At 38.0% G+C, this 27,272-nt stretch overlaps 3 protein-coding genes across 3 annotated transcripts; 2 read left to right on the top strand and 1 right to left on the bottom strand.

Moving 5' to 3' along the window:
- Positions 1-3,575: 3,575 nt before the first annotated feature.
- On the bottom strand, positions 3,576-11,739 carry bysl (bystin-like). The gene is made up of 7 exons (XM_079242482.1): positions 11,361-11,739; positions 10,384-10,540; positions 10,107-10,245; positions 8,861-8,994; positions 8,587-8,747; positions 4,344-4,446; positions 3,576-4,194 (listed from the first exon to the last, which is right to left on the bottom strand). Exons 1-7 carry the CDS (start codon positions 11,620-11,622, stop codon positions 3,840-3,842), a joined length of 1,311 nt encoding a protein of 436 aa, XP_079098608.1. The 5' UTR covers positions 11,623-11,739; the 3' UTR covers positions 3,576-3,839.
- A 235-nt stretch (positions 11,740-11,974) lies between these two features.
- Positions 11,975-15,574, top strand: med20 (mediator complex subunit 20; the record flags this gene model as incomplete). The annotated part of the gene is made up of 4 exons (XM_079242492.1): positions 11,975-12,006; positions 12,249-12,388; positions 15,009-15,262; positions 15,353-15,574. The coding sequence occupies exons 1-4, from the start codon at positions 11,993-11,995 to the stop codon at positions 15,572-15,574; spliced, it is 630 nt and encodes a 209-aa protein (XP_079098618.1). The 5' UTR covers positions 11,975-11,992.
- Positions 15,575-17,432: 1,858 nt separating this feature from the next.
- On the top strand, positions 17,433-25,465 carry usp49 (ubiquitin specific peptidase 49). Its single transcript, XM_079242675.1, has 7 exons — positions 17,433-17,496; positions 19,468-19,593; positions 19,730-21,216; positions 21,602-21,809; positions 23,527-23,635; positions 23,804-24,009; positions 24,114-25,465. The coding sequence occupies exons 3-7, from the start codon at positions 19,795-19,797 to the stop codon at positions 24,215-24,217; spliced, it is 2,049 nt and encodes a 682-aa protein (XP_079098801.1). The 5' UTR covers positions 17,433-17,496; positions 19,468-19,593; positions 19,730-19,794; the 3' UTR covers positions 24,218-25,465.
- The last annotated feature ends 1,807 nt before the right edge of the window (positions 25,466-27,272 follow it).

Here is a 27,272-nt window from a genome sequence, read left to right on the forward strand (position 1 = left end):
ATGTAATATATATATAATATATATATATAAATATATATATATATTATATATATATGTGTAATATATATATATAATATATATATATATAAATATGTATATATATATTATATATATGTATATATATAATATATATATATAAATATATATATATATAATATATATATATATATAATATATATATATATATATATATATATATAATATTCATTCATTCATTCATTTTCTGAACCGCTTATTCCAATTCAGGGTTGCGGGGAAGCTGGAGCCTATCCCAGCTGGCTTTGGGCGACAGGCAGGGTACACCCTGGACAGCTCGCCAGTCCATCGCAGGGCCTATATAATATATATATATATATATATATATATATATATATATATATATATATATATATATATATATATATATATATATATATATATATGTATATGTATGTATGTATATATATATGTATATGTATGTATGTATATATATATGTATGTATATATATGTATATATATATGTATGTATATATATATATATATGTATGTATATATATATATATATATATATATATATATATATATATATGTATGTATATATATATATATATATATATATATGTATGTATATATATATGTATATATATATATGTGTATATATATATATATATATATATATATATATATTTATATATATATTTATATTTATATATATATATATATATATATATATATATATATATATATATATAAACCCTGCAAACTACTACATGAAAATATTCAAAAGGCTCATTATTTCTACAGAAACCATTTTGAGACCTTGCAGCTTATGGCAAGCCAATTTGACATTTATTCAAAGCACACTCCTCTCATAGTACCTTTGGGTAGATGTCCACATTAGATTTTTCCATCTCTACAAAATAATCACTAACCTCTATAATATAAATTTATGAGTAAATGTTTTATTACACATATCCACAAATGGATTTTTTACCAGGAACAATTAGGTTGTGGATATCCATAATTTCCTTTCTTCCTATCTGTTATAGCAGTCTGTATTTAACATTTAATAGCAAAACTGGATTTGTACTGCAGATATCCGCTACTCAATTCCTCCTATTCAAAACTAACATTCCAGATATCGACAATTAGTTTGTCCTAGTAAGATTTCTATTTCAGATATCCAGAATGTGTATTAGGACAAATGTCATTCTGGGCATCTGGAGGTAAAAACCCAATACACATGAATGGGGAATGTGACGTCATTTGTCCTAGTAAGAATGTCATTTTAGATATCTGAAATGTTCATTTTGACTAGGTATTGGGATGATAACCTGGAAGATGGTACACTAGGAATAATTGAATAAAAAATGTCCGAAATACATTTCTAGCCAAGCTATAAAAAGTGGCCACTGCTAATGTTTAAGAACGTGTAGCGAATTGTCTTAACTCTTGAATGTCGTTAATCACAATTCTCGATGGGAAATATTGTAATTCTGAGCAGCAAAAAAACAAAAAAAAAAACCCAAAAAAAACAACAATTAAGCAAGAAAATTATTCTGACTGGGAAAAATGCTTTCATGCTAACTAAAATAGAAATGTGGAAAGTCAATCACTCTTTTTTTTTTAATGTTAAAATGACGCCTTACCATTCTGCCTCAAGATGACCAAAATATGCTTGTAGGTATCTGCAACTGCATTATTCCTAGATATTATTAGAATTTTAGATAGCTAAAATTTGATTATAACAAGCCATATTACCAGTAGTTGTCATCTGTAATGGCATCTTTACTAGTAAAAATATATTGCAGAGGTTAGAAATTATTTTGTAGATACCTAGAATGTAGTTTTCATTTTTAACATCTGATATGAAAGTTATGACTAGAAACAATTAAAATCTGGATATAATAAATTGTCGTTTGTCCTAGTAAAATTCTAGGAAAATTCCAGAAAGTTTATTTTAGATAGGACAAATGTAATTTTTGATATCTGGAAGTAAAAACCCAATACACATGAATAGGGAATGTGACGTCATTTGTCCTAGTAAGAATGTCATTTTAGATATCTAAAATGTTAATTTTGACTAGATATAATTGAAAAACAGATATCTAAAATGATTATTGTGACTCATAAAAAATTAATTACATATATCTGAAACACATATCCCATTTAGCTAATAAATGTTAAAAAGGCTTGCCATATGCAGCTCCTCTTCCGGATTTGCGCTCACTCCAAAACATTTTGGAAGGACTTCAGCAGATTGATCATTTGTGAACTCTACAAGGACCCCTTTTTAAAATAGGAAAATGCATTTTTGTCTTTTAGAGGACAAAGAAAATTAAAAAAAAAAAAAAAAAAAATCCCATTCCAAGAAATTGTGTAGGAAATAATGAAGACATTTTGGAATTTCATGCTGGGAAAACATAAGGGGGATACTGGCGGGAAAAGAATACATAAAACAGCACAAAAAAAATAGCCTGCATAGTATAGAATATAGACTGAAGCTCACAACCCCCCAAGATGGTAGAGAATTACCAACCCTAGATTCTGTGGGTCTGCCTCCACACAACCATATGGTAATATATTATGAAAAGATATTTTGATAATTTATAAGTACTATATGAAAGATATCGTGGTCAGTGTAGCCATCCCAAATGCTGGCAACAAGAAGAAGCATAAGAAACTAGAGAAATACCATAAGTTTGAAGAAGAGCTGGAGAAAGCCTGTAAGCTGAAGACAATTGTAGCAATTGTGGTCATCAGAGCGCTTGTGACATTTCCCGAACTGGAAAAATCAGCTAATTTTTTCTTGACAAACATTAGATATCTTAGCAAAAAGGAACACTATGCTAGGAACAACTGAAACACTGCACAGGACCCTCAGTCTCCCGACCTGGACTACAGCAGAATTTATAGTTTTCCTGAAGCCCCTAAATCAGCTGTTTCTGTTTGGGCCTCTGTAAATACAACTCAAAATTCAGTTTAATTTGAATTTATACATGCCCTTCTCTTTTTCAAGTACGTGTGATAAAATATGTTGTTACAATCAAGAAGTAGTCCTGGCAAATGCCTATTTGTTTTTGGTTTTTAGATTTGCCATGATTTGTAGCTCCTTTCTACTGTCTCCATATATTGTGTGCTTTGTGAGATACTTTGTACTTCGATACTTTATTCAGACAGATATAGTGACAGTTCTGAAAGCTGCACAACATGGGACTACTAATCCTGACAGAATTAATCCTTGACTGGATTAGTCCGCTAAGGGGGCCATGACAAAATGTGCTGTGGCCCCTACCAAATTCTTCCTGTTTTATTAAGAAACCAGTTTTCCAGCACCCAGGCCTGTGCAGAGGCACCACTTAAAGGACATCTTTGGCAACTATTTGGCACATCTGTTGACAAAATGGGGTTAGATAAGTCTAAAAACCTTGATCAATTTAAATAAAAATCAAGCCAGTGGTGACTGAAAAAACTTTATTTTTAAAAGGTATTTGCTGTTTTTTTTCCCAGCAAGTCAACTGTTTTGAACTTTGTTTTACCACCAAATTCCTGAATGACAAATGAAAACACTAAATGGAAACCAATGATCAATTTAAAGTGTTTAGATGCCTTTTAATTCAGATTGTTGCTTCAGAACAACAAAGTTATTGTCAATCAAATGTACAAAAAACAGTTTTGTATTCCCAAACGACACTATGAAATTGCAGTTTCATCAATAAAGGAGGAGGAAACAGAATTATAGTTGGGACTCTATGCGGCACGCTTTTTTTTTTTTTATTTATCTTTTCTCATATGGATATAATAAGAATAATCTTTTCATGCTGAGGAAACATGAGTAAGGAGGACAATGCCAGCCTCAACTAGTCCATTTCAACTGTAACAGGGAGCCCTATTTCAATATCCCTTGACTCAGAGTTCTGTAGCTCCCTGCGTATTTCTGCTGAAATCTGGGGGTGTGTTTGTATCTTGAGCAGATCCAGTAGTGCTTCTTTCTGCTCAGAGGCCAGGTCAGCCTTGTAGCGCTGGGCCAGGGTGAGCAGACTCTGATGCCACAGCACAGGAAGAACACGTTTTTCACTACGGAAGGACAGGAAGTGCGCCACCAAGGCATCCACAACACGGAAAGGCAGGGCGTATTTCTTGTCGAGCAATAGACGCAGGAAAATGCTGTTGGCACCGTTATACTCCATCTCTGCCAACTTTAACATTGCAGCACTGAAAGACAAGAAGCCTGTTATGCAACATAGCACTTGCTTTTACTTGCATGCACTACAAAAGTAAAAAGGTCAGCAGGGTGCATCCTTCCTCCAACAATAAGATGCTGACATCTGTAACAGTGTGTTTGTGTATTAGGAGGACTTTACCTGGAGTGCAGCACAGGAACTGAACACTTTGTGAGTATGCTTCCGATGATGATGGCTTCCCTGAGAGTGCATGTCCCTGATTCACACAAGGGAAGGAGTATTCCTGGGAGACAATGGAAGACAAAAGAATTAGTGCTGCACTATCATGAGATGCAAGAACATGACATTATAGTCAACATATTACATGGTTCTTCATTTTGCAAACATGATCTCCAAGTAAATAAAAAGAACAAAAAGTAACAGAGGCAACATATTATACCTGGTTCTTTTTTTTATTTTATTTTACTATATGATTCATCTTCTTAGAATGTAACAATAACAGGATGTGGGCACCTTGTTTTATCCCTACAAACAGGGATGTGTTAAAGTCCACAACACGTTTGTGCATGTATATACAAGCTCTAACAAAAAAGACGTCTTGTCACAGACACACAGGTAAATTAAATTTAACTCAAACTTGTGTTTAGCTATAAAAACAACTCTATAACAGAGTGGTTACTTAGTACAAGGAAAACCAATTTAAAAGCCGAATCCAAATCTGGGAGCCAGATTCTTCTAACATTATGTACAAGACTGATTTACAGTTTCACGTGACATGGAAGGCAAACGTTTAAACACGTCTGCCAGTCATGTCCCAATTTCTCCTCTTAGTTTACCAGGTCTCTTTAATTGCTTTCTGGATTAAGGACTTATATTTCCAAACTTTTAAATGTAGGTTTAACTGTAACAAATGAACTGAAATGTGATTTATGCATCATTTCACATAATGACAGTCAGCATTAACCAGAGTCCAAAGTACTGTTTACTTAATGCATGTCATGTTAAACTATAATACATTATTCCAAACATTTAAACACATTAAATGAGCCCCGATGCTTCATTAATTTCTCTCAATTACTCTGTTTTTTTCTGTTCATGAAGTGAAAGTAATAAATAAAGGGAGAAGGAAAGGAAAGTGCCCATCATGTTGATTCATTTTGCAGAGTATGATGCCAACAGCACTGCCACCTAGTGATAGATTCAGTTATTTCCCCCTTTTTTTCCCCTTCCAAAAATGTAGGCCATGGGTTGTTTGGGTATAATCATCTCTTCAAACTGGGGCAATACATAAACGCAGGAACCAACAGGATAAAAAAAAAAGCTAAATAATATCTTCAACAAATATTTTAGATACAAATATGATGGATGACTTGACCTAATTTAGCTTGAAAGTGTTAATTACTTTGCCTCCGCAACTAATGGTGTCATTTACCCTGTGGACAGCTGCTAATCCTCCATCAGCTCTGAATAAAATGTCTAAATCTAGTGCTAACATTAGAACTGTGACACGTCCCAAGGAGCTTGAATTTTCTGCTCTGCATCAAGCTGCCAAAGCTTCTCATTCATTTACTTCACCCAGTTTTCCTGCAAGGGTCACATGTAACTGGATCGTGGCCTGGCATTCCGCGGGCATTTAATGAAACAGTATCTCGTGAGACCAAACATAATGGCCAGTGTTTACAGGCCTGATCGGGACACAGATGAATGCAAGAAGTGGAGGATGAAAATACAGCCACTGATAAACCATGGATATCAAAATACATCAACTATCCTAGATGAGGAAATAACACAGTGAATAAGCTTTCGCAACAGAGAAGTGTTTATGACGCCCTCCCACCTGCCCGACAATTGAGCCTCTGACCACATCATTATTACACTAATGTCAGTATGCAAACCACTGATTAAAGTCACCAAACCGGTTGGGAAACAGGTACAGGTGTGGCTGGAAGGGTCTTTAGAGGCAATTCGGGATGTTTTTTTTCTACCACAGACTGTAGGAAGCAGGAGTATGCATAGAACACCATGGCACACACCTCAAATGGCGTGGATGATGTGACAGACACAAAGACCATTGCTGCATATGCCAATCAGAGGCCCAGGGAGGTCTATAAGCTCCTGAAAGCTCAGAATGTTGTCTTCAGAGCCAGTGACAAGGAACCTTAAGGACAGCCAGAGATTACCTGTCCTAAGGCATCAAAGGGGCCAAGTTTCAGTACTCCAGGGGAGTTGCCTGCAACTTTTGCACCAGTGGAGTTACTCAGACTGTGGAGACAGGAACATGTGCCAAGTAACTTTTTTGTTCCACCTTGCTGACTCACAACTACATACCAACACACAGCTCTTATCTGGTAACGTTTGCAGATGACACAACTGGTAGTTGTCATCAGAAACTGAAACAAACTAGGAGAAACGCCTAGTCATGTGGTGCAGTGACAACAGTCTCTTGATGTGGAGGAGACCAATGAAATGATTGTGGACTTTAGGAGAAGGCACAGCAAGCATGCTCCTCTAACTTACCAACGATACTGCGGTGAGGGGAGTGAGCAACACCAAATTTCTGGCTATACACGTCATAGTATATCTGCTGGACCAACAGCGACGACACATCACTGGCCAAGAAAGCCCAGCAAATATCCATTTTCCACTAGTGCCTTTGAAGCCCAATCCCACGCCACCCCTCCTGGTTTGTCGGCGTTTCCATCAGGACCGTCCAGGCCAAGCAGACACAGTTTTAGAACCTGCTCCGTTGGGGTTCTGACGGGCTGAATATGTATTGTGTACAGTTTTCAGACCACTTTCAGTCAGAATTTGATGTCACAGGATGACTAATGAGAGTGACGCCAGATAACTTTGGGTCGTTTCAGCAGGCGGCAGCACAGCTGCTTTTCCACCATCAGTCATCCCTGGCTCTTCATGGAATCTTTTCCTGATTACAAGCTGCAGACCAAGCAGCAAATAAAGCATCACTTTCATGTGTGTGTCACTTTGCTGTGTGTGTCAAAAATAAATGACTTCATGCAACGACAACCCCGCCCACAATGAGGGCGCATCAATTGTAATGGAAACCATTAAAACCAGGTTTGTGTGGTGTTGGCTGAAATGGGGCAGGGCTTAGTAGCTGCTAGCGGAAGAGGGCCGATAGACTACTTCCTCCGCAAGCTGAGGAGAGTCAGAGTCCACATCCTAAGAACTTTTAATATAACGTTTTATAGATGGAGAGCATTCTACCATCCTCCATGTGGTACAGCACCTGCTGGCTATGCTGACACAAAACTCTCCAGCACATTGTGAGAGCAGCTGAGAGGATCATCAGTGTCTCTCTCCCCTCTCTTCAGATACATCTGGCCTGGACAAGGTCCTCTGCATCACCGGGGATCTCTCCCACCCGATTCGCAGCCTCCACCATGATGAAGGAAGGTCCAGGACAAGCTGACTGAAGGACAGCTTCATCCATCAGGCTTTCAAGAAGCTGAAGCTAAAAACACACATTCTGTACCTCTCCATGGTTGTTAAGTCAGCCAATCACCTAGTGGGCAGTGCAGAGCTCAGAGTTCACATCTGTGTATTGACACCGGTCACTAGCGGTGATGCATTGCTATAAAATTGTTTACAAGTGCCTGAAAACACCAGAAGAAGTAGAAAAATAAAACTACAAAAGTTTTGCTGTTTCTCAAAACGTCCATTGTGCTTTTTGGGGGTGCTTTGTCTTTAATGGGTTCTGCATCATCTTCTTCCTATTCCTCTTTTTCTTCGCCTTGTTCCTTTCGCTGGTTGTGTGTCAGCTATACAACTCAAGACTGCCCTTGTGAGTTCTGGTGGTATAGCTGCGTCAAGTGACGGAACAGTCATTTAGATTCTCTGTATGTACTGAAATGACGCAAACTGACAAAGAAACTTGAAACATGAACTATGAGCCACTCAAAAGCTTTCTGTGTCTTATGTATTTCATTGAGGATTTTAGAATCAGTCTGGATTATTGTCCTGCTCTACAAGACTGTTTGTCTCGTTGTGGACAACATTTTGCATCTGGGGTTCGCAGATATTTAATAGAATCCACTTATTTTCAGCGAGTGCATTTTTATGTGCCACTGGGTGGACAGGAAGTGACTTTCCAGATGGTTTATGGCAAAAAAAAAAAAAAAAAAAAAAAAAAGTGGTGGGCATTGTTAAAAGATAAAATTATTATTTATTTCTTTTTTTTTTTTTTTTTTTTAGTAGTCTCCAAATACCTGCTAACAGCCTTCAACTTATGTGGCTAATCACTCTAGCCTAGCAGAACATTTTCCACAGTTTTGGGGGTTGGAGTCGATGTTTGGCACTCAAAATAGGTTCTGATTATAACCCAGCAACAGAACTCTTTCAGTGAAAAAAAAGAGAGATTAACAAGAAAAACAAATACCAATAAAATCTGTTTGAGTCTCACCTTTAAACCACGCTCCTGGTTTGAACAGGGCCTTCTTAAGTGCACTGTAGAGGTGGAAGTTGAGCCGCTTGTACTCTGCAATATCATCCCTCACACGGGGTAGCAGCACCAAGTTGTAAAATCGTTGGGCCATTCGCTCTTTTAGGTTTGAGGAAAATATTCTGACATAAGACAGGGAAAAAAAATACTTGATGTACCATGTTACACTGTCAAAATAAATACAATCAAATAATGTTAGAAAGCCATCGGTCAAATCGAAATAGGGAGAAGTTACCTTGTTGCTTGGTACATAGCAGCAGCACTCCAGGCTTCTGGCTCAGTCAAATACAGAACCTGCTCCCAGTTTGCAAGTGCAGGTATTATTTTAAAAGCCTTTGGAAGTTTACCACTCCGATATTTTGACAAAACCTACCACAAACGAAGAGAAATAACAAGTACTGTTTATGTGCACCTTATTTATTCCATTCATTTTTTAACATGGACACATTCTTTAGCCAGCAACATCAACAAAAAGCAAAGTGTCTTAAAAATTTTTACTACCTGTTTACTGCATGGCTCTATTACAACTATATGGTTGACAATATTAATAATCAGGACAAATTTTGACACGAGTCAACATCATTCTTCCCACTACATTCCTTCATGTTGATTTTTGCAACAAAGATGGAGAGCACTGGCTAGCATGTTGCTTCAATGTCTCCCACAAGTGTCCAATTAGGGCGACATCTGTCTATAAAGAGATTACAGTATATAAGTCAGGTCATCTTAATGCAATGTTTATTTATTTAACTACTCCTACCATTATTTTAAGAGTTTTCCTTTAATTCACCATCACTATTCTTATATGTTCATGTGTGGCACACTGTAAAGGCTCATTTATGCACAACGTAGAAAACAGACGTGCAGCCAGAACAACAGTCTTCTGCTTTTGTTATGTGCGGAATTTTGTCAATTTTCAAGCGGCTTAACTTGATGCAAAACACCGAGCAAAGTGGACCACATCAGTCCAGCTCTCAGGTTTACAACAGCTGTCTGTCAGAGAAAAGGCTTTTAATTTCTGTTGCTGGTCTATGAAGATCTTAATGATTTAAGACCAAAACATATAACTGACCTTTTGACCCAGTATGAACCTACCAGACCCCTCAGGTCATCTGGCTCTGTTCTTATAACAGCACCCAGGGTCAGAAACAGATGTGGACAAGATGCATTCAGCTGCTATGCTACACATGTCTGGAAAAAACTCTCAGAAAGCCCCAGATCAACTCAGTTTATTTACTGTAAATCTAGGTTAAAGACTCACTTGTTCTCAGCTGCATTTGAATAGTTTTGACCTAAAACTCCATATCTGCGCTGCCTTTTAAGATTGAATTTTTAAACTTCTGCTTCTACCTAGTTTTATGTTTTAAACTTTAAATTCTGTTTTCTTTTTTCTGATGTTTAATGCCTAAAGCACTTTGAATCACCCCGTCATTGAATTGTGCTTGACAAATAAATTGGCATTGCCTTTCAAAATAACTTACCTTACCAACACCTCTGTACACCTCTATTATCCTCGAATCCAGCTGAGGCATTGGGTGCCCTGACACCTCAGACATCATAGTTCCTACTTCAGTCTGCTTCTCTGTGATCTTCTCCATGATAATGTCAGCTAAGGTCCGTCTACAAAACCACAGGGAGGGTTAAAAAAAAAAGAAAAAGAAGCAAAGTAGTGAACTAAAATACAGATATAATCGATGCAATGCAAATTAATTTATCCAATAAAGTTCAAGCTTAAGTTAGAATTAAATTGCAGCTTGCCTCATTGGAGGGTTTTTGTTCATGAACATCTCTATGGCCTTTTCATCATCTGGGTCTACGACAATTTCAGCATCACACTCTGCAGTGCCACCATCAGCACCTGCTTCTTGGTTTGCTGGCCATTCCTCATCTGAGTCAGCATCCTGAGAGTCTGGTCCTAAAATATAAACCAACACAGAGCAAGACATGGTCATGCAGAACTGAAAACTACATTTTCAACCATTAGATCGTGATAAGTTCCATTTAACATTTTGTTGAACTGATTCAGTACAGAAAACTTCTAATTATTTGTATACTTCTATGTTTGACAAATACCCATAATAATAGACGAGGCCAGATTATCCAATGGGCATTATGGGTACAGGCCCAGGGGCCCGCACTCACTTGGGGCCATTGTGGGGCCCATGTAGGGCATTTTGGACATGAAACAAAAAGTAGATAAAAGCCAGATAATTACAGCAGTGTCTAGTGCATTGCTAATGGTTGGCTGAGAGATGTTAGAAATGTTGTTTCTGTGTATCATTCCCACTTTTCACAATGGTCCCCTGGAATATTCTGGGCCCCAGGGCCTGTGCACTTTTAATCTGGCCCTGATAATAGAATAATTGATATTGAATAATAATAATATATACTATAACACACAGACACACACACACATATACATATATATATATATATATATACATATATATATATATATATATATATATATATATATATATATATATGTGTGTATATATAATAAAATATAATAATAATAATTTATATTGAATTTCCCTTTGGGGATTAATAAAGTATTTTTCATTCATTTTCATAATAGACATTAGCTCCACGTTTAAATAAAACCCTTATAGCTTAAGGTATGATTAATAGTTAAATATGTGAACTACAACATACGAAAATGGGTCAAATCTTTAATAAACACGTTTTCTACTAGGTTTGTGCGGTCAACACGGTCAACAACCCTCCAACATTACCCAGGACAGTGACTGGAGCTTTCTTCTTCTCTGGTGCCAGGCCATATTCAGTTTGAAGCTCTTCTTGTTGAATTCGGGCTTGCTGTAAGATTTTCCGCGACAGTCGCTCGTCTACGTACTTGTCTTCGTTTTCTGCTCGGGAGTCTCGGTTCTTCACCCGGCCTCTGGCTCGGATCGTGTCCGCCTGAAGTATCTGGTCGGCGAGCGTCACCGATGCCTCGCTCTTCTCCCCTCCTCCCTTAGATTTTTTCACTTTCGGCATTACTGCGCTTTAACTTGGGCTGTAGCAATTATGTTGGTGCTTGTATATCAGCACGGGGAAGCTAAAGTTCAGTCTTGAAAAATACTGTAAACAGTTAGTTGTTTCACACGTGCAAGTTGTCCTGTATGAAGGAAGTGACGAAACAATTATACGCAACATCCGGTTTAGTTGGACCTTGATCATCTCCTAAAATTCTATCTTATCATTTTTTTTATTATACAGAATATGTGTTTAAATATTGAATTATATAATTTAATTATTTATTATTTATTATTTTAATCCATTTCACAGGTGAACTGAATTTTACCAGAATTATTCACCCGGAAGTACTCAAGTCAAAGACTGAATCGCAAGTGGCGACAAAACATCAATGGGTGTTACTTGGTGAGATGATTAGATCAATTTAACTCTATCTTTTCTCTTTTAATTAAAAAAAAAAGTATTTTTTCACAGTAGTGTGTAACTTTTTCCACCGTGCTTCTGCATCATGTTCGAGCTACGGCATTGTTTTTCATCAGTAGTTTAGGGATAACCTTACATGACCATAACTCAGCATCTAATGCTGCCTGGCCTTTCAGTCCATCCCCAGAGATGAGCTGATGTTTTGTGTATACATGTGTCTTCAGTGTGTGCCAGGTGCCCGTGGCGGAGGGGAAGAGTGTCCAGCAGACAGTAGACATCCTGCATAAAAAACTGGAGCAGCTGGGTGCGGTGAAGCAGGGCAGCTTCTGTGTTGACTGCGAGACGTACACTGGAAATGTCAGCGGTAATATTTACTTTCCTACATTTTCATTCATAATCGCATTATCATTTTCAGTGTGCCAACTTTTACAGTTATTAAACTTAATAGACTGGTTCTTAAGGTTTTAATGATCACAATAACTCAATCCTACTATTCTTAATAGGAAAATGTGTATTTTTATGGGGCTTTTACTTGTTTGTTGTGTTGTTTCTGTCAGAAAGGCTTCTCCAAGTCTGATTGTGTCACATAAAAACAAAGTTATCAAGTCTTTATGTAAAGATGTGTAAGAATTGGACGAAGGTCTTTCACCCAGCATGATGGGGATGAAATGACTGAAAAGCCATTTTTAGTAGTACTTTCTCATTTTCGGCAGGCTCTTGTAATTAAATAATTTAGTTTGATTGAAAAAAAGCACATGGGTTTGGTTGAATGACCGTTGCAGCATTAAAGTTGTGCTGCACAACATTGACAAATAGATGACGTTTAATCTGAAATGAATATTAAACCAATAAAACCAGTGTTTTTCCAAGTGTAAAATCAGTTTGCTAAATTAACTGAATTTCATTTTCCTTAGAATGAGCCAATGAAATCTGCAGGAACACTCATGAATCAAATGCCTCTTTCACTTTTTAATTTTGACCTGTGATTTCCCAAACTTTTTCTGCAGGCCTCACTTTTCATCGACAGCAATAATGTAAATGGACGTGGCCTCATCAGTCATATTTACATTTATCAGTGAAGGGAAATACTAATTCCTCCTCTAGTATGTGAAAGTTTCTAGACTCTGCACACCGCTTTGTATGAGGTCAGCTGAACATTTACCAAGATTGATGCTACTTCAGTAAAACAACCAATGTTCACAACATTTGAGTCAGTAGTTTAGTTTTTAAGAGACCATCTAGTTTTTTTTGTCTGAAGGGGTGTTGTAACATGTTTCACTTTATACTATCAGATTCTAATATTTTGAAACATGTCACACTGTGGTCTTTCATCAACTTGCAATGTACTTGTCAAGATATAGGTACAATATTTTCTTGTCTTTTTTTTTAGTTATTGCCATGTCTGTTGCTGATTCTTCTGCTGCTGATCTTTTGTTTTCTGTTGGTTCTTTCAAGACCTTACCCATTTTTGCTAGCAGTGCATAAATTATGTTTTATTTGGCCAAGATGGGCACTCCAGTTAGGGAACCACAGGTATAGGTCAAATATAACACATTGCTACTTTAATGTCTAACAATATTTTTTGTTGTTTTTTGTTTTTAAGTTGAAATGTTTTACATACCGGTATGTGTTTAATGTGTTTTTGTTTGTAATGCGGGCTCTCTGATAAGTTGTGTTGCCACTCCAACAGCTATCCCAGTGAGAGAAACTCCTTGACTTTGCTCAGTGTAATTTAAGTTAAGGAGAAATTATTAGATCTCCTAAGAAGTCAGTGCTCATGGAGAGGAATTTTCTAAACTCTTACAGTTTAGGAACTTTGGAGGTGGGGCTTAAAATCCTGGATGTTGTATTTGGTCATTTCTAGTCAATCTTGAGGCAGACTGCTGTAGCCATGACAAAAAAATTAAAAAGCTTGATTATTTCTTGCCCTTCTGGACTTGCATATTAAAATAAATTAGACTGAAATGTGCATCATAAAGCCACTTTAAAGCATTTCCGGCATTGTGGTTACAATTTGCTACAAATATTAGTCTCCTTTCTAATGCTGCATAGTTTGCAAGTCAATCAATCAAGATAAAACACAGCACAACTCTATTACCACTGTTGGTTATCTTGTTTAACCCTCTGCGGTATCACATCGTTGGTTTGTGATGCCTTGATTTTGCATTCAGTTGCCATCACGGTGCTCCTCCTGGAGGAAGAGTGACCGCATTTAGGCAAAAGGGTAGAGCTAAAGATTGAGTTTTTGAAAGCTGATTGGGCCAAAACTTAATTTCTAGAGACATATTTGTGATTTGAGGAACTATTTTCAGATATACTGCAAGCATACTGATAAGATTAAGTTAATTTAATTCAGTTTTATTTGTCTAGTGCCACTTCACATTATATCATCTCAGGGTACTTTACAGACACATCAGTTTGAGTCAGTTCATAATTAATAGCTTAGTTCAGGAAAACCAACAGACTTCATTAAATCTCGACTTTGATCCAATCCCCCATCCTGAGCGTGCACAAGGCGACAGTGGAAATTTAGCTAAGTAGAGCATCATGACTCCTAAGAAAACTGTCCTGATTAAGTATTTTTGTGAGCAGCATTGATGCGTTGTGAACAGGAGTTAACTGGAGTCAGAGCTATTTAAAACCAGTACCAGTATGCCATAAGTGTTGAACGTCAAGGTAGTTCTTCATTGTTTTCACATCCAACAGCGGAGTACTTTGTCATTAGCTTCTACAGCTTGTGGATGTGAGTCACTTCTTATGACATTATTCCAGCTGTTTTTGTGCCTCTGCCACGCACAAGACTGTAATGTAATTTTAGATTTTTACCAACTAATTTAAGTCAGGAAATGACAAAAGAGTGATTTGCTCACTCTTTGTATTGTACTTTCTTTTATACTCTGTTAATGTAAAACTTAAATGTTGTGCTTATATGCAGTCCAGTTCATTTCCTTACTTGACAGTCAGCCATTGTCTGTCTGTTACAGGTCAGCCCTCCAAGCTTTTGTACGTGATGCACAACTCTGAAACTCCCCTGAGCTGCCTGGCCATGTTTGAAGGAGGACCCTTCCTGATAGCTGATGCAAACTTTGATGTCCTCATGGTGAAGCTAAAAAGTCACTTCCAGAATGCAAAGGGACACAAAGTGGAGTGCCGTGGCTCAAGATATCGCTACTGTGATTTCTTAGTAAAGGTTGGCACAGTGACAATGAGCTCCAGTGCCAGAGGGATATCAGTGGAGGTAAGTACTTAACAGTTTAATCTTATCAACATAAAAAGGAGATGCATTTTCTCTGTGTGACTGCTTTTGCTTGTGCTGTGTTTTCCTCAGGTCGAATACTGTCCCTGTGTGGTTCCAGGGGACTGCTGGAACCTCATGAAGGAGTTCATGCAGTCCTTTCTTGGCACCAACGTTCCTGAACTTCCATCTGTGTTTGCCACGAAACCTGAGGGCCTTTTTGCACCAGCAGACTGTGTTGATACCATGACTCAATACCTAGAGTTGTTCAACAAACTTCGTAAACTTCAAAACTTAGGTAGCAATGTGCGTTAAGTAGGGAAAAGAGTTGATCCTTTAATTCTTTCTTTGTATTTGTCTTAAGTATGGTCCTATGGATCATTGTGATATCTTCTAATGTTTGTAAGATTTTCTTTATTTTTTTCCATTTCTGTGACTTTATCTTTGCATTTCACCTTTTTGATGATATAGTTTTGTATTAAAGAGACCTGATGGTAAACGTACAGTGTCTGATTTGCTGTCAAACCCGACATAATGATTCAATTTTCAGGTATAGTCTATGCGCTGTTTAACCATAAACTAGAAATTATGAATGATGGCGTCCAACATGTAATAGTATACCATTGCAGAATTGCTTTTAACTGCAATGCCACCAACAGTCGCTAAAGTCAAATCATCTTCGGCTCAAATGAAGTCTCATTCACAAAACTTCTGCTTGGCTGCTACATTTGTTCATATTTGTCCCACTCATTATATACTCACTCGCAGAACACTGGTGAGTCTTCTAAAAATGATTTTATAATTCAGTAGGAAAGAATAACTCTTCCGTCCACTAAGCTTTCCACGACTGCAACCGTGCTCCATCCTCTGATCCAAACCTGAGTTCTTTTCCTGGGCCCTGCAGGAAGACCACTGTAGCAACAACCTAAGGCTGATGTCACCCCCCCAAGCAAACCTAACCAATCTGTAGCAGCACAACTTCACATTTGATTGGAGTTTTTTGCAGAAAAACAAACAATTTTTTTTTTTTTTTTTTAAAGGGCAGGTCATTGTATTTTCTGTTTATTCCAGTACATGTAACACTGGTTTACAAAACTGTAAATGTGCAGGTATCTCAACATGGAGAACAAAGTGTTTCAAATCTTTTATCACTATCTTACTTGATGGTTAGGTCAGATTATATAATAAATGACTTCGCAAATGTTGTAATTGGTCACTGATGTGTAAAGTATTCATCAAATAGTACTTTTACAAAAAATGAAATGCACAAAAACCATTGGTACAATCTGTGTGTATTTTAAAACACATGGGTTTCCCTTTTAAACTAAAAAGGTGACATTAAGAATTTAAAATATATGTCCAGTGTGCATGAAGGGGAATAAAAAATGTTTATTATTTTTAAACAACACTTAAAGGTGAACATGAGGTTTTCAAGCTGGTTAAGTCACAGAGCCAGAAGTATTCAGTCAGAGTAATGTATGTTTTCTGTATTTTTTATGTGTAACAAATAAGTAATCACAGTCCACTTTAACAAACCTAATTTATTTTTTCAAGCTGTATTTAACTTTTTTCCCTCTTTTTTTTATTATATAGTATTGTTCTTCAGATTGAACAAATATTCTATTACTTCTTACCATATTATCACAAATATTTATCCATCGTCTACAATTGTTAGAGTTGTCAGGAATATTAAATAGCACTTGCTTTAAAACTGCAACCCCATGAAAAGTGTTCAGTTTTTCCATTTCAATTCATGTTTTCCAGACAGCAGTTTGGCGCTGGTGGTCTCACCTTGTGTTAACTTTAAAGCAGTGTTTCGCGCAGAAACAGGATTTTTGCCGCGGCAGCTTTAATGCTTTAAAACACTGCTTTAAAGCAACACACGCGCAGACACCGAGCATTTTATCAGATTATCTCAAACCAGCTGACAACGCGGCACACATTAGGTTTACGGGGGCTGTGAGGTCAGATGCAGATGGGCAGTCGTCTCTTTCGACTGTTTTGCAGTGTCCAGCCTCGGTCATTGTTCCATGTGGCCTCGGTGGGTGGACGGATGGACGGTCCATCCTGCCGCCTGTTGTTCAGCTGTTCCGCCAATGAAAGCCCGACTGCCTCTCAGTCCCAGTCCAATGAGAGCAGCGGGGTCTGGGCTTGGATCGAGAGTTGGGTTGTTCAATCTGTGAGGAGGACAACAAGCAGCGGCTCTAAGAGTACCGGACGGATGAATGTTGGCGATGGTAATGTTACCCAGCTTTCACGTTATTAGATGTTACTAATGTAATAAAGAGCACAATCAAGGCCCGGCATCATTGCAGCCACCTTTCAGTAGCCGGTTGTCTGTGGTGAACGTCACCGGGGAGTTTTTAAACGGTTAACGGCGCAGTTCGCTGGCGAGCTAAGCCGTTAGTTAACGTTAGCGACTAACAACAAGCATTCGGTTAACTTCGATTGTCTTCAGCAAACGTGTTAGCACTGCAGCTAATGCTATCTGTTACTGAGCTAATAACACAAATGATACGTGCTCTGGTACCAAGCAAAACATGATGTGTTTGACTGAGTGCGTTTTTCCAGGTAAAACACAGGAAATGGCTAAGCGGCGCTAACCTTACACTGAGCCGCTGCAGCTAACTGTTAGCGGTGAATGCTAACTTACTGCTTGCCTCAAACCAACAAAGTTGTTGGACGTTCCTGAAGAGTGGCTCTCTGACGGCTCTTTGTTCTGGCTGAACATGGTGATGGTGCGGTAGCTTAGCTTGGCGTGAAAAAGCCAGCCCATCCGAGCCAGACAACAGCGTTTAAAACACAGACACAGTGAAGATTTTCTAACAATAAATAATAGCGTCATGAGGGATTATAGACGATTAACACAGCGGCAAAGGGGCAACATATCACGGTTTGTGCATGCACCCAACTGGAAACCAGTTGCGCCGAGTTGATGGTGTCTCGCCATCAACAGTTTGTGTTAAGAAGTCTGTTATTTACACAAAGAAGAAAACAATAAAGCAAGGAGTGGTGTAGCAGCACCGTGCTGGTACAGCCCAGACACACAATTGCTTAGATTAACTACATGGTTTAAACAGACAGGCATCCGCTTCCAACCATGGCAAGGGTGGAAGAAGTAATCTAATTCTTAAGAAGAAGTAACAATAAATCAATGCAAAAAGGATCCATTTCAAGTTTAAAAAATGTGGAAAATGTTTAAACAGAACTTCAAGCCGCAACTGTAAAGTTATCACTGTTGTGCCTCAAACTTTATAATTTGCACTACATATAACATGATTAAATTATTAAAAGTGAAAAGCATATTAAACATGCAGATCATCTTTGGGTGGATATGCCCTCATAACACCAGATACTGTAAATCTGAGGAATCTAATGGAGATTTGGGCAACTCAAAGCTGTGACACAAACGATGCACAACTTTTATTTATAATACCTGAAAGGTTGGAAAGCATTATGTTGTATTTGAACAGCTTGTCATCTTATTCTCTGTGATAATCTTTTTTTTAAAATAACAGGTTGTCTGTGGTCACTTAGAAAAGAAAAGGGATAGAAATGTATTAGGGGTAAAATACAATAAGTAGGATGTTGTGGTTATAGTTACTACTTTAGTTGAACTTTTTTTTTTCTCGAACATAAAATCATCAGATTAGTCCAACTGTGTACCCGAGTATGTTAGATGTTTGCTTAAGTTAATTACCATATTGCATTATGTCGGTAGGTGAATATGAAAACTGACCAGCTTGGGACCACAGAACCCGAGATGGGTCTAAAGTTAGCGTAAACAAAAAAAAAAGAAAGAAAAAAATGTGTTGCATAAGACGTCCTTAAATTTATCATACACTCTTTTATTCTTTTTAAAGATATTTCCTGTTGCGTTCCATATACATCCTAAGTTATCAGTACAATCAAATAAACAACAGTCCACATTTGGATACAGGTTGCATATTCATATTCTGCTCCAACATGTTGTTGATAACAAAACTGTTAAAGGTCATTGTTTTTCAGAAGTTTGAGGACGTTTACATTTCAAGACCATTGTATTTGCTGTGTGTTCTTGTTTGGCAAAATGTGAAGTTTGCTGAAGATCAATTTCTTACCTTAATTTTTCAGTGTTATTTAGAAACTATGTCAGTTCTGTATATTGTGTGATTATTTAATCATCTTTCACTAGATTTCTAATGCCACCTCCTTTTTTTTTCAATCAGACTCTTCCTGTTGGTCCCGGTGGTGACCATGGGCATGGGTAATCCAGCTGGGCAGTGCTGCTGAGCTATGTTCTACAGATCATCTGATATGATGTCCCAAACCTGATCATATACACTACTTTTACAGTTAGTATACATAAAAGAAGAAAAAAATTTCAACCATTTTCTCTATACAGGAGAGTGTGTTTATGTACATACATTTGAATAATTAAAACTAAGTTTTAATCTTGCACCACTTTTTCCTTGTTGATTTTTACATCAGGATGAGTTGCTGCTTGGCCACAGGACGTGCGTCCTACCGCTGAGGCCGCATGTGTATCTGGAGAGATGGATCGCTGTAAACACGTGGGGCGTCTTCGTCTGAGCCAAAATCATTCCATCCTCAATCCACAAAAATGGCACTGTGTGGAATGCAGCACAACAGATTCAGTGTGGGCCTGCCTCAAGTGCTCCCATGTGGCCTGTGGACGTTTCATGGAGGAGCACTCACTCAAACACTTTCAGGAGTCACACCACCCACTGGCTATGGAGGTGCGTGAGCTGGATGTCTTCTGCTTTGCCTGTGGTGACTATGTGCTCAATGATAATGCAGAGGGAGACCTCAAACTCCTCAGAGGGGCACTCTCTACTGTACGGAGTCCAGGTAGACGTTCGCTGCGGTCCGCAACTGGGAGGGATTGCACCCCTTGGGTTGGTGAAGGTGGACCACAGCCAGCCATGCAGCTGGCCTTGCGCCACCGGAGGAAGACGCTCCTTGGGAAAATGCTTCAGATGTGGATCAGCAAACACCAGGAGCTGCAGAATCAGCGTAAAGAGAAACTTGAGGAAGCTAGGAGACAAAAGAAAGAGGTCAAACGGAGGCTCATGGAAGAACTTGGCAGCGTACCTCCCAGGAAGAGTGCAAGGCTTCTTACTCAGGCGCCTCGTTCAACCATCACGCTCATTCCTCGCAAATTTCGCGACCCCCCAGAACGCCTACCTCCTCCCCCTGCTCCTCCTCCTCCCAAGAAGCCTTCACTTATCACCTTGTCTCGCAAAGCTCCCCAGAATGGCAGAGCTGCTAAACTAAGGAGATACTATTCCACACATGCAGTAACGCGGCGGAGACTTGCTCCAGGTGTTACTGGTCTGCGTAACTTGGGGAACACATGCTACATGAACTCTATATTGCAAGTGCTGAGTCACCTGCAGAAATTCAGGGAGTGTTTTCTCACGTTGGACCTGTGTGAGACTGAGGAGCTGCTGGCCAAGACCAATCACTCCCAAGGGATGAAGGGGGTGACGGGAGGTGTTGTCAGCAGTGGCAACACGGCTCTATCTGAGTGCCCTCTTGGACGCATGGGTAAGGCGGGCTGTTGGAATTTGCCTGTGGGCAAAAAAGAAAGTGTCCCACCTACCCCAAAGACTGCAGAATTGGTCCAGCCCAAGGAGCCTCGCTGCTCCACCCGCCAGCAGATGTCTCTGTGCCATGAGTTGCATACACTTTTCAGGGTCATGTGGTCAGGCCGATGGTCTTTGGTTTCTCCCTTTGCCATGCTGCACTCTGTGTGGAACCTCATTCCAGCTTTCCGTGGTTATGACCAGCAGGATGCCCAGGAGTTTTTGTGTGAGCTGCTGGACAAGGTGCAGCAGGAGCTGGACACAGAGGGGTCCAAACGCAGGATTGTTATCCCCATCACAAAGAGGAAATTGTCCAAGCAAGTGCTAAAGGTTCTTAACACCATCTTTCACGGGCAGCTACTTAGCCAGGTGAGACAGACCGTTTCAATATTCAGTACTAAACATGCAGCATATGTGTTAAAAGGCCTATTTTTAAAGTATGCATTGTTTCATTTCTCTTTCTAACTCACCTTTTCTGGCTGTTCACGGATTCTTCAGTCTATGTGATGTGTCTGGGTTAAAATGCTCTAAATATTGAGATTTGTAGTGCCAAGATTGTTATTCACACCTAGAACAATGAATCACTGCTTTTCAATTTAGAGTCTTGTAATTTAAGATAGTTGTCACACAGAAATTTCAAGTGTGATTTATGTTTTTATGTCATTATTTTGTCATTTCCGGTGCTTCATTCATAAAATTAAGGCTATTACAATTGGCATTTTTTGTCTCCTTTCCTTGTAATCTGCATTTGAAGGTGACGTGTCTGTCTTGCAAGCACAAGTCCAACACAGTAGAGCCATTCTGGGATTTGTCCTTGGAGTTTCCAGAGCGATATCACAGTACAGACAAAGGCTCAGGCTCTACAGCTTACCAGCGCAGCTGCACCCTTACAGAGATGTTGTCCAAGTTTACAGAGATGGAGGCTCTAGAAGGCAGCATCTACGCCTGCAACCACTGCAACAGTCAGTACAGTATTTAATATTAGAAATAAAAACAGATGCATTTTTTCATGTGTTGCCTGCTTTAGCTTACCATAAATGTGTACGTTTTTCCAGTATAGCAAATTAAAAGTTATAAATGTGTTCAGCAGTTTTTTTTCAAGTTTACTTTATTAAGATAATAAATACTGGTGTAATTAAGCAGTACTATGGGTTAGTTTAAAAGGCATTATTAAAACAAAACTTTGTTGAATTCAGTTTATTAAAAAAAAAAAAAAAAAAAAGTAGGAAATATATTTTTTTGTATATTGTATTGACCCTTAATCGGACTGAGTGGTTCAGAAAATGAATGCATGTATTGACCAAAGGTAGTCTCTATTTGTTAGTTTGGTAATATCTAAATGAAATCCGTAGCAGCCATGGAGGGGGGGCGGTATGTTTTTTAGATGTCGTGGTGCACCAGTTTAGCAAGATTTGTTCTATGTAAATAACAAACAAAAACATTATTGCAGGATGCAATGCAGCACAGGTATTATATCTAATTATGTTGTTTTTTAAGATTGGATGCTTTAGTTGCAATATTAGTTTTTCTTAATTACACCAGCTTCACTGTAGTTGGTTTAATCTGTATTTTTTTCAGGATATTTGACCATAATCATTTTAAAAGGCAGTTATTGATTTACCATAAATAACACTTTTTTCATTGTTTATAGCAGTGTTTTTCAACCTTTTTTGAGCCAAGGTACACTTTTATTCCACTGAAAAAAATCACAAGGCACACCAAAAACAATTTTCTAAAGCCTATATTACTAATATAAAATCCATCTTGTCAAAGTGTCTTGACATAAATCAGATAAACACAAGAAAAAGGAATTTTATGATCTTACACCTGGGACAGGGTCTGTTGAATGAACACAGAGCTGCTTTTCAGACCAATTAGGTGAAACTGGATCATTTCTCATGGCACACCTGATAATCTCCCATTAGTGTGCCACAGCACAGTGGTTGAAAAACACTGGTTTATAGAACTAGTTGTACATTAAATGCTATTATGTTCACATGTTCATGTTCATGTTCAAGTTCAAGATCTTATACTGATTTGATAACTTTGTGTTCTTGAATATTGGAACCTTATAAACCTTGTTTCACTTTACAGATGATTGTAGAAGTATCCACATTTCTTTAATCATGTGTGTCTAGCTGTCTTTAATATTTGATTATTTGCTGATTATATTTATCAGACTGTGGCCTTCTCCAAGTCTCTGAAAGGAGAGAAAATGTTACATAATTAGGATACTTGAAACATCCATCATAACAGGGCTACTGCTGTGCATGTAAATACACTCATTGAATGCAGAACTTGTTTGTATCATAGGAAATTTCCACAGAATGACTTAAAGGTTCCATTTAAATTATTATTGACGTCACATTAATTTCTTCATTAATGTTTGTAAAGTTCTCAAGCCTGGAGTTTGGTGACTTTTTATTTATGTTAGTTTGAGGGTACTTGAGGCAGTACTTGAGTGATGAAGCAGAAAGTGATGACAGTGACTTCGTATTTTAGTGAGAGTAAAACTCCGGTTAGGGGTAATGGTTAACTTATAACCATTTACAATGCTTGATCATTTGAAGTCAGTCACTTCCGGACTAAAATAAGTGATGTTCTTTAAAAAGAAAAAGAAAAAAAAATCATAACAATCGCTGAACTGTTACCATCTTATTGCTTCTTTTTTTTTTCCAGAAAGAAGACGGAAATCATCCCACAAACCTTTAGTTTTGTCAGAAGCACGTAAGCAGCTTCTGATCTACCGTTTACCTCAGGTTCTACGGCTGCACCTCAAACGCTTCAGGCGAGTTTCCCTACACGCTGCAGTTTGATGTTTTCCACACAACATTCTGGTTCTTCCGCGTTTGTTATTGTTTTGTGTGATTAAAACAATAAAGTTACAGGAGTATTTTATTTTTGTCATGAGGCTTGTGAGTCGTAGTATCACTAACTACCTCCTGTTGTACAGCAGATGGTCGGGGCGGAACCATAGAGAGAAAATCGGCGTCCATGTGGCCTTTGACCAAGTTCTGAACATCAAACCATACTGCTGCACAGACTCGGATCACTCTGTCCACAGAGGAGGCTACACCTACGATCTGTCTGCTGTGGTTATGCATCATGGTAAAGGCTTTGGCTCAGGGCACTACACCGCATACTGCTACAATACCGAAGGAGGTGAGGAAGAGGCTGAACCTGTTGCTCATCAGCTAGTAAAGTCCTGTGATGTACTCTATTGCCGCCGTGTTGTGGGTTTAACATCTTTGTTTTGTCATCTTCAGGTTTCTGGGTCCATTGTAACGACTCTGAGATGAAAGTTTGCAGTGTGGAAGAAGTGTGCAACACTCAGGCCTACATTCTCTTCTATACCCAGAGGTCTGCTTAGGTACCTCTCTCGCTGTGATGTTAAGCGACCAAAAGCTGGATTTATGAAAACGTTTTCCCAGATGTCATCAATTTAAAGGGATTTACAAAGGAACAAAAAAAAAGATGGCTGTGGACAGTGGAGTGAAAGCCACAGTAATGAATGATGGAGAAAAAAATAGTATTATAATCCAGATAAAATGATAGTGATAGTGAAATGTTATTGCCATGTTAAATAAAAGGCAAACTTAAATGATTATCAGATGGCTGAATTAAAGCTGATTATAACTAAAAGAAATCAAAAACCTTTTCATAAATGAGGCCACAGGTTAGTCAGCCTGTGGGACCAGCTTGTTGGTTTATGGCCTGAAGACTGTGGGAGCAGGTCCGACTGTCCTGCTGAACACCAACTTGTATGTCCATGTTTTTAAACAGCAATTGGGCTCATGTCTGTTGAGTCTGGAAACAACCAGGCGCTCTCCTGAGACAGCATTTTAACATTGAAAGGCAACACGGATTCTGGAGTTTGAAACTTGGTCACTGTAATGTTGATGCTGTGCATTTCATCTGGACTGTACATTTAGTCTCAGTGCACTAAATCTTAGAAAGGTACTTATTTGAGGATAACTTCATAGGTCCACAAAGAATCTAGTAATCAGACTAAAGTCCAAAGTCCGTGTTACCTCCTGTTGAGCTTTTTTAATTATTGTGAAATGTCAGTTATGAAAACATTTAATACTCATCCATGTGTCATTTGTATTTCATCTTTTTCTCTCCTCAAACGTACTGCTGTGACTGGATACTGTGTCTTAGGCTCAAAACTCTCAGTGAACATAAATAGTTTTTGTTTTGCTTTACTTTGTAGTCATTCTGTTTCAATTTCATGAAAAGAGGCAAAAAGTTGGAGGTTCAGACTCAAGATTGATGGTAAGTGATTGGAAAGCTGCACTTTTATGGAGGAGCTGTTGGTCCTACTGTATGCTTGGTTCCTGTTAACTTCTTGAAATGGCAGCTCCTCTAGTGGTTTAATTGTCAGACCGCTCTGAGTTGAGGTCAGAGACACTGCACCTGAGATGAGAAATTAGTTTAAAGAAAAAAAAAAAAGGCAGGAGGTGATACTGAAGAATGTGTTTTTAGGAGATTTGGAGTACCCATTTTATGTTAAAGCACCTGAAAGCAATATATTGTACATTTTTCATCTTGACAGGAAATTAAATCAGGAATTCTTCTGCTTGTTATACAATGTTTTTTTTCTACTCTGCTGTTTCTATCGAGGTCTTTAGAATTTGCTAGGTAATCAAGAAAACTGTTGTGTTTGATACGAGTCAAATGCAAAATACATTTGTGAACTCTGTGAAAGTCAGAACAATCTAATGACGATGAATGTCTTACTTTTTAGAGGTCAGGTGTGGCCATGCCACTGGCTCTGATCCCCTTGAGTTCTGTATTGTACTGTAAGAATACCTGTCATAAATGTATTGTTCGTATGGGTTTTGCCTGACAGTAATTATTAAAAAGAAAACAAACAATTTGGAATAACCTTTATGCTGTTTTCATTTTTGAGTAACTGGTTTGTTCATTAAAGTATGCAGCTAATTCGGGTTATGAGAATTTTTTTTTTTTTTTTACAGATTTAGCATGACAGCTAAATTATCCACAGGATTAGCAGGTGCATAAAAGGTTGAACTAAGACATGATTTTAATTTCACACATTTTTAAACGTAAAGCAATATGATCCAGAATGAGGCTGCTGATTAAAGAGCATTAAACATGAATAATTCACACAAACCAGCTAACTAATGCATCTTCATTTTATATTTTTCAAATAAATCTTTTAACACTGCAGCTCCCAGAGCATTTAACACAAGTAACAACATATCTTGACAAGTGCCGATGGTTATGTTGACTCGTTAGCCATGAGACTGAGAAGAATTTACAGATTATTACAATAAAAAAGATTTCTCGCAATTGCTTGGTCTTTTATGACTTGAAACATTGTAAAGTTTTGCAATTTTAAGTAAATATTTTTTACTCGTTCTTTTTTTCTTGACCTGCTTTTGTCCAGTTTAGATTTTAAAGGGGATGGGGGTGTTCACCCATTCATTACTGGGTAACACAAGTGGACAAACAACCACATGCTTATGTAAATGTTACAAGAAATTTGGTAATGAAACCCTACAATTATGAAAACATTAAAAATATCAGCTGATGTTTACAGTAGAATTTTATGGTGTGATGGTCTTTAGCATGCAGTGACTTCTGTTCAAGAAGACAAATGGTGAGAAGGCAAGTTTGCAAGCGGCACTTCGCTCTTTGGGGAAGAAGTCTCGTCAACATGAAGTGCCAAGTTGTGAACATAAGCTAAAATAAAACAACATAAAAACATCCTGCTATACTTCAACATTCGTAAATACTTGTTTCTGTGTGAAAAATACCAGTTAAATGGCATAAAACTAGTGAACGTACTGAGACTTAGAACATAGTTCTTACATCGTTAACTATTTGACTTGTGCTTGCAATAATCAATATTTGCAGTTGCGTGATAAATGCTTACTAATGCGTGTTATTGCTAAATATATGTAGTCCTGGTCCTTTGCAGCAGGTTATTAAGATACTTTTAATGCCCAACTGAAAAGGTTGTTTTTCACAACCCATCAGTCGCTCTTATTTGTGATTTAATTATGAGCTGTAGAATAGATTAACAGTTAATAAAGCTGTTAGCTGCAGCTTATAAATGCTTGTTAGTATTCATTTTAATGACCCAGCACATGTATCAAGGCTTCAGCTTCACACTATTGACCTAAGGTCTCCTGTATCCCCCCCGCACCCCCTCCACCCCCACCCAATAACTTATTTTGTGTCACTCCAACCTCAAATAATGGCAGCGAGAGCTCAGGAATACTTCACAAAACCATTTTCTGGTCTAAAAAAAAACATTTAAGATTGATGATGAACTCAAGTTAGTCTAATATATTAAATAATTTATTTCTTACATTGTTTAATAAAACAGCAATGATTCTTTTCTTTTTGCAAACTGGATATAAACTTTGACATGCCAGTTAGTTAGACTCTGTGGA

Source organism: Telmatherina bonti (assembly GCF_933228915.1).
Source record: "Telmatherina bonti genome assembly, chromosome: 6".
NCBI lineage: Eukaryota > Metazoa > Chordata > Actinopteri > Atheriniformes > Telmatherinidae > Telmatherina > Telmatherina bonti.

Excerpts from the sequence above, each read along its gene's own strand:
- usp49 (XM_079242675.1), top strand. The coding sequence starts at position 19,795 with ATGGATCGCTGTAAACACGTGGGGCGTCTTCGTCTGAGCCAAAATCAT. Across the intron at positions 21,217-21,601 it reads ACGGGCAGCTACTTAGCCAG|GTGACGTGTCTGTCTTGCAA; the intron begins GTGAGACAGACC and ends CTGCATTTGAAG. Across the intron at positions 24,010-24,113 it reads CTGCTACAATACCGAAGGAG|GTTTCTGGGTCCATTGTAAC; the intron begins GTGAGGAAGAGG and ends TGTCATCTTCAG.
- bysl (XM_079242482.1), bottom strand. The coding sequence starts at position 11,622 with ATGCCGAAAGTGAAAAAATCTAAGGGAGGAGGGGAGAAGAGCGAGGCA. Across the intron at positions 8,748-8,860 it reads GCTATGTACCAAGCAACAAG|AATATTTTCCTCAAACCTAA; the intron begins GTAACTTCTCCC and ends GTCTTATGTCAG. Across the intron at positions 4,195-4,343 it reads GTTCCTGTGCTGCACTCCAG|TGCTGCAATGTTAAAGTTGG; the intron begins GTAAAGTCCTCC and ends CTTGTCTTTCAG.